At 33.0% G+C, this 11619-nt stretch overlaps 1 protein-coding gene across 2 annotated transcripts in view; it reads left to right on the forward strand.

The window, feature by feature from the left end:
- ZDHHC21 (zDHHC palmitoyltransferase 21) overlaps positions 1-11274 on the forward strand; it is a 76419-nt gene extending 65145 nt beyond the window's left edge. Inside the window, exon 8 of one of the 2 annotated variants that reach the window (XM_081067803.1) lies at positions 11110-11274. In XM_081067803.1, the coding sequence (XP_080923929.1) occupies positions 11110-11148 (39 nt within the window). In that variant the 3' untranslated portion in view covers positions 11149-11274. Of the gene's footprint in view, positions 1-3007; positions 4861-11109 lie in introns of those variants that run through there. The other variant, XM_081067812.1, reaches the window with a different exon arrangement.
- The last annotated feature ends 345 nt before the right edge of the window (positions 11275-11619 follow it).

The following is an 11619-nucleotide window of genomic DNA, read 5'->3' on the forward strand; positions in this document are numbered from 1 at the left end:
AAATAACTAATGATGTTGAACATTAGAAAATTATTATGAACCATGAAGTAACTGATGTAATCTATATGTTGGATGAAGTAGTTCCTTATAAACATTCCATTTCGTTTTAAGCAAAATGTATTTTAAAGGATGTTTTATTTCAGCAAAGTCATTAATTGGGTTTCTGGAAGTGCAAGAGTTTTACCTAGATATTTTAAGTTACACCTCTTGAACAATTATATTTGGTGTTGTTCTTTTTCTTAAAACAATCTTTATGGGCTCCAGATTGTCAGCAAATATTGACTGAGTTCACTAGCCCCCAAACTGGAGGCATTCAGTTAAAGAACTTTTGGTGCTTTGTAACCAAGACATATTTTAAAAATACTAAGTTAACTGATGTCCTATTTTAAGAAAAATACTATTTTGCTTAAGAGTGGTATTAAAAATGTTTGTGGTTAACATCACAGATAGCTATATTTGAGTTTTTAGTTAATACGTTAATCTCTTTTAACGGAAGGCATAGTTTACTTTTAAAGTAATAGAAGTAGAGAGTGTGAACATACGAATACATAAAGTTCAGTATTAGCAACGAAGTTAAAACTTCCGTCAGAATGAACATCAGTGAATTTTTGCTAATGTCTAGAGGTATTTTTCTCTAAGGATGGTGGCTAATTATAACTATGCTTCATCAGGCTTTTTCAAGTCACTTCCATACAAGTAATTAGTTGAATGTATGTTCCACCCAAAAAGGTATATTAATTCTGAATGCTAATCATGAAAACTTAAGTTAGGACGTTACTCCCCATCAGGAAGTGTGAAATAATTTAGATTATGGCCGCATAGTTGTCTGTATGGTAGGTCACAGGGCAGTTCGAGTGTGCTAATATGTATTGCTATAAAATCACAATGTGTCCAGCTCTGGTTTACAATGGCATTAATAGGAACAAAGCTGCAAGTCTCGCCCGGGATTTGTCTCTAGTCTCTACTTCCCTTAGGGTTTATGGAGGAATACATCACCTAGCTCAAATGTGCTAAACTATTGCTGCTTCATTATATAAGCTTTTGACATGACCTGTCATATATGTAGCTATATCTAGAACTTTGGTAAAGTTTGTATACTTACAAACATTAAGTAATTTATTAATAGAGATAAGTATTAGATTTTTTTACCCAATTCTACTACTATTGCTTTAAAAATATAAGTATTGGCAAAGTATTGGTAGTTAGTGAGTCATGTACCTTTAGTATGTTCTACTTGCTAGTATTATTAACCACGTAATTAACCAATGAGTGAGTGTATTATTCAATGTCCACATTTGTTACCATCTGTTCTAACATTCATCCTCTGAATTTATCTGTAAATCACAAACTTCATTATGCTCTGAATTTAGCCATTCTCAATTGAATTTTAGAATATTCTACAGTAGGTAAGAAAGTAATAGACCCAGCTTGCTTTAAGTAGTTTGAACCAATGTTGTTATTCTGTGTATCCGTATTTAGCATTTGTGCTGCCTTTGGGATGATGATGGTTTCACTTCAGGAAAGTGACTGTTTCCTCAGACATCTCCATTCATTATCATTGTGCAGTTTTTAACAACAAAATTTACTGTATTTTTGTCTGTTTTTCAGATGTTGTAATATTGCCTGCTAGTGCTAATTTGAAACCGAAGCAATGGTATTTAAAAATCTTAAGTCATTGGTATTGCCAGTATTTTCCACTATCATTACATACTTTTTCACTATATGTCCTTGTACCTAGTCCACCGTAGAGGACACAGAGTACAAATGAGTAGTAAGTAGCTAAAATTGGAGAAAGAGAATAGAGGAACTTACTATGGAGAGAAGGCTAGACTGAGCATGGATAATCAGCATCTCTGCAACAGGGGAGACTGGATTCAGTGTCTGTGACATCAGAACCCCCCCGTGCTGCAGTCATTTTAGCCTTATCTCATTGATACCATTTTACTGGAAGAGTTGTTTAATGCATGTAAGCATTTAGTTTGAGCTATTTTATCTAAGGAAGTTATATTGCTGATTTTCTTCAGCTGGTCAGATGCCTTTGAGAAATTGTTTTAAATATTATAATTGCGTAGTGTGTGCTAACATGAAGCGTTAAGAATAACCTGAAAGGTGCAGCTATTTAATGCTGAGGAGAAATGAGTAGATTGCCCACAGTTTACTTGAAATAACTGGGACCTTTTTCACAAGTCTCCTATTGCAAAGAAAGGATACTAAGTATTCTAGTACATTTTGTCACCAGGGTAAAAATCAACAATTTGTATATAAAGGGTGATTTTTACTTTGAAACTTGGGGTACTTTGGAGTCCCTGATACCCTGCAGCTCTCCGTATCTGTTAGTGTTGTGAATCCCTGTAACTTGTAATGCAGTGCTTGCCACAGTTGTTCCACACTCTGATCTTTTTGGTAGTGATAACTTTATATATAAACAATGATGTGAACAAAAGGCAACAAAAAAGGTGTGTTTCTTTTTGTGGCTTGGCTTGCCTATTTGACTAAATACAGGGTTTAACTGCGCAGACTGTTCACTACAGGGAAGGGTTGTCTGCATATTGCAAGCTCCATGTTCTTGCCAGTGTGCATTGGTGACATTTTAACCTACTAGTGCCTGAAGTCAGTGTTTTTTTTTTACAACCTTTACAACTAAGACATCCCGGTGCTACTCACTTTAGCATTGAGTGACATGTTAATTTCTTGTACCAAAGAGTTTTTGGTTGACTGAGAGTTTTCTTCTCACATCCTTGCGTTCATAAAGTAGCATTTAATGTTAACTAAGAACCATTTTGATGAACAAATCTTAGTTTTTGCACACTGCTGCCTCAATTTAATTGATTTTTAAATGTCTCTCATTTGAACTTTTTTTTGAGTTACGTGGATTAAGTATGTTTTTTTTTCATTTTGTATTTTGATATAGATTGGCTACTTTAAAAGGTAGCTTAATAGGTTGAAGTTACAAAAGATAATTGAAGCATTTTTCACAAGATATTTTGATTTTGCTTTATTTCTGCAGGAATACATGAGAAATAATAGGAAGTCTACCTTTATTTCTGTAAATGAACTGCATAGCTCATTGGGCTTTTTTAATAAGTGCTGAAACAAAATGCTAAAAAGAAAAGGTAAGGGCCCTTTCTGATTACAAATGAAGAATTCTGCATTTGTGTGTATGTGCGTGTATGTAATCTTTAGTGGCACTAAAAAAATGGTATCGGCATTTGTCTATTTTGCAGATAAAGATAAAATTAAAGACACTTTAAAAATATACATATATATGTAAACATTTCCCAAGAGGAAATGCAAGTGTACCTGATTTAAACAAAACTGTAATAGAAAATTGAACTTTACAAAAAAAAAGTCTGTATTTGTTACTCACTTTACATAAAAAGTTAGAGTAAGAGTTACTTTAAAAACTAGTTCTACTTAGCGATTCATTTTACACAAAATGGGAAAAAACACCCTTTAGAAGTACTTGTAATTGTCCAAATGTAATACTGCTATGTGTACTATTCTGGTTTCCTACGTTTTCCCACAAATTTTCCAAACAATAATTTAGTGTCCTTAAAACTGTGGCTGAAATGGTTAAAAATTCTGGCAAGATAGCAGTATGTATGTATTGGAAAAGTAGACAATCACATTTGAGAATGTTTTGCATTATTTTTAATCAAAAATTCTCTCATTGAATGTAGATACAGTGTATGATTTTGCAGTGGATTCTGAATGGAAAAAAAGAAATCTGAAACTTACATGAAACGTGACTTAGGACGATTTGAATGATATGTAGAAGTACAAATATATATGCCATTAGAGGTAAAAGCAAAATTTGAAAGCAAAATGGGAAGAAGCAACCTTATGTGTCTGTCTAATTATCAACAATTGCGTTCCTAGATCTCGTTGCCACAGTATCAGTTCTGAGTTATTTGGCTTGTTTATTGTATTTTGTATTATTTAAAATAATGTGGCTGAATGTGGGTATTTGTTCAAATTATTGGGTAGTAGAGAGTTCGTCACTATCCGCTGTCCTCCAGAGATGAATATTGAAAAAAAAAAAATTCTACTTTAGCATAGGTAAAATAAAGCAACTAAACAATATGATAGGGAAAATTTCTACCACAGTCAGACATACTCAGACAAGTGAGTCGTGAGTCCGAGAAGGAGCAAGATAGGTTGTTGGGAGGACTGAGCACAGATGTATTGTGCTTGTATGAGCTTTGTATCCCTGGAATTAGTCTTTTGAAAACATCTGACTAGCAAGCTTAATGATTAGGCAAAATCTGTGATATTTTAAGGTTCCTAAAATTTTGCATCAACCTCAAATTGTGTCTAATATTATATCCCTAAACTAAAAAACTTTTATTATTTATTAATGGTATGTTCCGAGTGCCATATAACGATCCTATTTTTAAATTGGTCAGGCATTTTTTTATTCAGTGCATCTGTTTACCTCTTGAGTGCTGTTTTTCTGCACTGCTTATTTTACCTTGTCTGTTCCCCTAAGAGCATTTAAAGAAAATCTTCAATAACATTTCTAGTGCTAACAATAATAAGGAAAATAGTAGCTGAGAGATAAGAGGCAAAGTTGAGAAGAGTGAGGAAAATCACAGGTGCAAGTCATGTATCGGAGATATATGTATGTACTTGGTTAAATGAAGAGTCTACACTGGTTCTTAAAACGGAAAACAAACCACGTATCTACCTTAAGAAAAATTTTTTTTTAATTTATTTTAGTGATTTAGTTTTATTCGTGTAATATTTCTATATTTCTTTGCTGATTATTTTTAATTTAAATTGTGGAGTTTTCTCTTGAAATGTATTATGTACTGTATTTTTAGAAATCTTATTTTTAAATAAATATTTTTTAAAAACATAGGACTGTCTCCACTACTTTGTTATTTATTGAAATCAACCCAAATTCTAGATTTTTAACACTAAAAAATGTGTGATAGGACACTTTTTTTTTTAGTTTTATACTATTTGGATGATTATGCATAATTAGTAGACTTAGGATATTGTTTTACCATAATCTCAAAATCTGTTACATATTCAGAAAGAACCAGGTATACATAGTAGGGTTGAAACTGACAAACACATTATTCCAGATTAGGCGTATTGTCTTAAAGATGACCCTGATGGCTAGATTAAGTCACGCAATTTATTTAGCATTTATTGTGTCAGACATTTTTATGGCAATATTTTTCTTTAAGGAATAATTTACTTAAAATAACATGTGTAGAGTTTGAATATACATCTAGGTATTATTTTAGATCTACAGATACTGAATTGCTTAAAGCCTTTGCTTTTATGGAGTTACATTCTAAGTGTTTCTGGGTGCTTTATATTGACAAATTTCCAAAGTCTCAACTAATTGCTTTACCTGTATTTGGGAGAAGTCACACAGGAGAAGTATATTAGTATAGTCAAAAATGTCATCTGAAAAGACAAATCAGTATATCTTTAAAACAGTGAAGGAGTAAAAACTACCCTGAGGATAAAAGATAGGGGTTTGACTATATTTTTCAAATTCTTTCTTACATTTTCATTGCCAGAAAAGTAATGTTGATAAATATTTTAGGTTAATGCATAAATTAAATGATTGGGTAGAACTGCATATAAGACTATAAGCTGTGTTGCATTGGTAAGTAAAAGCAAATTGTTGCAAACTTTCAAGGAGTATAAAACTTTAATCTTATTCCTTTTCCAGTTTTGTTTGCTCTGATTTTAAGCAGCATTTATGATAATGATGATTTCTTAGTAAAGATAAATTATGATTTTCAATATTTTTGGTCTCAGGACTCCTCTACATTCATAAAAATTATTGCAGGCCCCAAAGAGTTTTTGCTTATGTAGTAGTCTTTATCGATATTGACCGTATTAGAAATTAAAACTAAGTATTTTAAATGCTTACTTATTAATTCATTTGAACATAATAATAAACCCATTGCATGTTAACATAGTGTATTTTTATTTACAGACCTGTGATTTTACATTGTTTGCAAATCTCTAATATCTGCCTTTATAAAAGAAATTTGGATTCTCATACTGCTTCTGCATTCAATCCGTTGCATTGTTATTTTGGTTGAACTATCTAGAGAAATCTAGTTTTATGTAAATAATGTGCAGATGCTTCTTGACTTAACAATGGGGTTATATCTCGATAAACTCATGGATGTTGAAAATACTGTAAATTCAAAGTGCACTTAATCTACCTACACTACCAGACATCATAGCTTACCCTAGCTGGTTTCTATTGAATGCGTATTATTTTCCCACCATTGTAAAGTTGAAAAATCATTAAGTTGAACGGTGGTAAGTAGGGGACCATCTGTAATTGGAAAACAGAGCGATATTTTAATAGTCTCTTCAAGTGATTGCACACTTCTTCTTTGATACAACACAAATACTCAACAAGTGATTGTTTTTTAAAGTTTAGTTGCAGTTTTGGACCAGAACAATACCAAGAATCGTGTAATACTCTGTTACATTAAAATCTATTGGTCTCTTTTTCACTTTGGAAAGTTCTTTTAACTCATACATGATTTCATGACATCATTGGTTATTTGGAAAATATTGGAGTAACACGGATCTTCCAAGGGTTGACATGTTTCATTGTATAAAATAAATTAGATTAAATTTTAAAAATGTATATTATCACTGATCTTGTCAGAAAAGTAAGTACTGGAAGGCTGTTAAGCTTGTAATGACACATTGCATTTTTCAAAACTCTAATTTTGACTTGAAAACTTGAATTTTATCATTGGTAACCACATACCGTCAGTGGTTTTCCTCAAAATGACAGGTTCGCTTCACTAAGTTTTGAGAAAATGTTTGCCATATAACCAACCACATCTGAAAAACCAGTTTGTCAGTTATTCTTTCAAGTAAAAAATGGTGTTCCATGAAAACTGTGGCTAGTTCAGCTTGCAACTCAAACAGTTGTACCAGTGCTTTTCCTCGAGAATAAACAATCACACTTTGAAATGCAAGTGAAATGCTATGTGTGTGTACTTCCCATGTTGTCAAACAGAATATTAAAAATGTACTCAAAAATCGGGATTACTAAAGTTAATTATTTTTACTGATTCATCAAGGGCATTATGAAATGAAACTGGCTTATCTTTTTTAAGCTAAAGTTTGTTTGAATCTACTTAATTTAGCTGTGTTTAGGGAGGAAAGCAATGGGGAAGGGTAGGACAACATTATGCACTGGAGACTTAAGTTCATTTACTCTGTATTTGATAAATGGAACGTCAGCTGCTTAAAAAGAGAATATATATTTGTATATTCCTGCTTTTGAAGCACTTGAAGCATCCTTAAATATGCACATGTATAATATTTAGTCTTCTTCTAAAGAGACAAAAACTGAAAATACACGATAGCATTATAATGCTGCAAAATCATTTGAGAAGCTGCCAGATACTGTAGTTGAGCAAATGCACACAAACGCTGGTCTAGGCTGACCAATTACCCATACGAGCAGCAATTATATTAGCGTGCAAGGGCAATTGGAGGGAAAATTGGACCCTGTGGACATTCAGCTGAGCAAACAGGACTGAGGAATGATAGAGGATGTGTGTTAGTTTGAAAAAAAAAATGCATTTAAGCTTACTTAAAAAAATATTTGTATCAGTCACAGCACATTCTTTATATGTCCTCTGGTTACCTAGTGTTTTTCCAATTAGCCCTCTTCAAACAAAAAACTGCCTCTGCTTAAGGATCAAACACCCAAATAATGATACATTCAGCACATTAAAAAAAAGCCAGAATAATTCAGGGAATAGAGAACTTGGAATATACAAATCCAAACAATCAGATGCTACTGTACACATGCACATAAGTGTGTTATAGAAGTAATTTAATTGTGCCATAGTCTGGATATTTATCCTTAATATTGAAATGTACTGTTCTTGTAACTAGAAGTGTTTCCTAGCTGTAACTTGTGATGAGTCTTGACAAAAAGTGAATGATTGAGGCTCCAATATGCACTGGAGATTTTAGAGTTCTACATTGAACTATGGATGAATAATCCTTGATGAATAAGTAATGACCATCAAGTTAATGAAGTTGGTTCTATAAATTGTATAAGCTGTGTAGCTCAAGGCCGAATCCCCTCGTTCCATTGAACAGGTTCAGATTTTAATTGTGACTAGACAGAAGTACTTGATATCATAGTTTTTGGGTGGTCTACACTTGTCACAACTTGATACCTGATTTGGAGAGTTCTTAAATGTTTGAAAGCATTTCGAATATTTCTCAACATGGAGGAGTACCCACGATATGGGAAATACCAATCCATCCAAAGCTCTCTAATTTTTGCTGTTCATGTTCCATGTCCATTTTTTTTTAAAGGCATTTCAACAATTTGGATGATCCCTGGGGTAGGCCACCTTCAGTGATCCCCATCTCCTTGTATTCAAACCCTTATAGAAGCTTCTCCTTTTCCCACACTGGCACTAAACACTATTCTAAATTTGGAATGTATCATCCCATACATACTTTTGTACTTTTATGTGTGTAAGCATGAAAAATACTTTAATTTTAAAAATTTACCTAAACCTCACCACAATAGTCCTTGCCTTTTTGTTCTCCCCAAAGGTAGCTACTGACGGTAACTTGTGTCCATTCTTCTATATACCACGTGTGTGATTGTTTGGTTTTCCAGGGAGACCCTACTGACTTTTCTGTGATTTGCATTTTTAACTTAAAAATGTACCCCATTCTTTTAAACTTTTCTGTAGATTTCATCATATCAATATCCTATGATTTATTTATGCCTCTCTAATGAACATCAAAAAGATTCCCCTTTTTTTTTTTGCTATTAGTAAGAATGCTATATTAAACACATGTGTAGAAAAATGTTTGTGCCCATGTGCCAGTATTTCTGTAGGTAGATTCTTAGAAGTGAACTTGATAAGTCAAAGGATGTGAACATTTTAAATTTTGATAGGAAATACCAAACTGTCTTCCCAAATTCTTTAATTTCACACAGTCGCAGTTGATACTATTAATCTTTAAAATTTGTGTCAGTCTAATAGAGGTGAGCATATATTCATTTTTTTTCATCTCCAAATTTCTTGTTTATGGTGTTAGACTGAGTTGTTTACTTCTCCTTGTTCAATGTTATTAACTCTATATTTTCTGGATAATATATTTTTTTCAATGTTTCTAAATTTTAGCCCACTTTCTTATTTTAATTTCTGATCATTCCTATAACTACTGCTATGTAACAAGTTACCCCAAACACAGGGACATAAAACAACCAGCCTTTTTTTATGGTTAGAGATGCTATGGGTCAGGAATTCAGAAAGTGCACAATGGTTTTTCTCTGTGCCATGGTGTCTGAGACCTAAGCGAGAAAGACTTGAAAACTAAAGCAGTCCGTTATTGGAGACTTGCCCTCAGCTAAAGCCTCCTTTCCTCAAAGTCTCTTTGACACTGGCTGTCAGCTGGGAACTTAACTGGGACGGTCATCAAGAACTCCTACATGGGCCTTTCCATATGACTTTTGGGGCTTCCTCACAGCATGACGGCTGAGTTCCAGAAGAGGGTGGCCCAAGAGAACAAGACAGAAGCCATGCACCTTCTGTTACCTGGCCTCAGAAGTCACAAGTCTCTGTCATTGCAAGCCTGCTCAGATCCTGTGAAGGAGAAAGTAGACTCCACTTCTTGAGAAGAGTGTCAAGGTCACATTTCACAAGAAAAGCATGTGGGAAGGGAGGTATTGTTGAAGACATCTATGGAAAGTACAATTTGCAATGATCATTATGTTTTATGGAAGAATTAAATTATCTTGAAATGTAATCATTTTCTTTAAGACTTCAGGAGTTTGTCTTGTTTAAAAAGGCCTTTCCTAAATGAACATTATATATTTTCCTTCATTTTTCAAAAAGCTTGATAGTTTTGCACTTTTGCATTATGCTGCTAAATTGATTTGGAGTTTATAAACCCAAGTGTAACTTTAGTTTTTGTAAACTTCAGTGTTTTGTGTATTTCTGTAAACTTGTTTTTGTAATAATTGTATACTGGGAGACTAACTTGAAGGTTTTTTAGATGTGCAAAAATATCACCAACACAATTTTTTGCATAGTTCATTTTTTCATATCTGATTTGTAATGGCACTTGTGTTCTTGAGGTTATATATGCTGCATTTAGTTTTTCTGATAATTATTGCTAAAAATTTCAGAAGCATTCAGCTATGTTTTTTCTAATTGTAACCTTCATATAGGAAACAGTATTTTTAGTACCTTTATCCATTTGAAATAAGAATTTTTTCATGTTTTTATTCCCCATTTCCACTTATTTTTTATGCATATAATTTCAAATGTAGTCAGATTGCTATTTTATATCTTCCCTTTAAAAATAAACTTCATTGAGGAATTGTTTACATACAACAAAATGTACCCACTTTAAGTGTATATTTCAATTAGTTTTTACCAATAGATACACCTATGTAACTAGCAACACAATCAAGATACAGAATATTCAATCACCCCAAAAAGTTCCCCGGAGCAGCTCACTCCCTACTGTAGGAGACACTGATCAGCTTCTCTCACTATAGATTAGGCTTGTCTTTTCCAGAACTTCATTTAAATGGAATTGCACAATATGTCCTTTTTTTTTTTTTTTTTTGGACAGGCTTCTGCTCAGCATATGTTTTTGAAATTCATCCATGTTGTAAATATCACTTTGTTTCTTTTTGTTGCTGAGTAGTATTGTGTTGTATGAATTAGCCTCAATTTTTTATCTGTTGCACTTCCTGAAACAATTTTTAAGGCTTGGTATTATTTCTTTAAATACTTCATAGATTTCACCAGTGAAGCTAACTGGCAGCTAACTGAATCTGGGCGTTTCTTTGCTGGAAGGTTTTTTAATTACTCAATTTGTTGTTATAGGTGTATTCAGGTTTTCTATTCTTAAGTGTTTTGGGGATTTATGTCTTAATAGGAATTTGTCTATTTTATTCAATTTGTCAAATTTGCTAGCACAAAGTTGTTCAAAGTATTTCCTTACAAGCCTTTTAATTTCTGTAGTGTTAATAGTGATATCTCCTCTTTCATTCATAATTTTGTTAACCTGCTTTCCTTTTTTAAAAAAAAATTGATTTTAAGTGTGTTTTTCCAGGACCCATCAGCTCCAAGTCAAGTAGTTGTTTCAATCTAGTTGTGGAGGGCGCAGCTCACAGTGGCCCATGTGGGGATTGAACCGGCAACCCTCTTGTTAAGAGCGCCGCACTCTAACCAACTGAGCTAACTGGCCGCCCAACCTGCCTGCCTTTTATGTGTTGTTTTGTCAGTCTACTTAAAGGTTTGACTTGTTTTTTTTGATCATTTTAAAAGACATTTTTTATTGTCATTGATTTTCTATTTTTTTGTTTGTTTTCTATTTCATTGATCTGTGCTACAATTTCTTATTTCCACTCTCTTTGGCTTGCTTTGAGTTTAGTTTTCTTTTTTTAATTTCTTAAAGTTGATGGCTTAAATTACTGATTTGAAGCCTTTACTCTTTAATAACAGATTTTCAAAGCTGTAAATTGTCTTCTTGCTACTGCCTTAGCTGTATCCCATATTTTCGATATGTTGTACTTTTTGTTTTCATTCAATTCAAATTATTTTAATTTCCCTTGACATCTAT

This window comes from Rhinolophus hipposideros, assembly GCF_964194185.1.
Source record: "Rhinolophus hipposideros genome assembly, chromosome: 11".
Classification (NCBI taxonomy): domain Eukaryota; kingdom Metazoa; phylum Chordata; class Mammalia; order Chiroptera; family Rhinolophidae; genus Rhinolophus; species Rhinolophus hipposideros.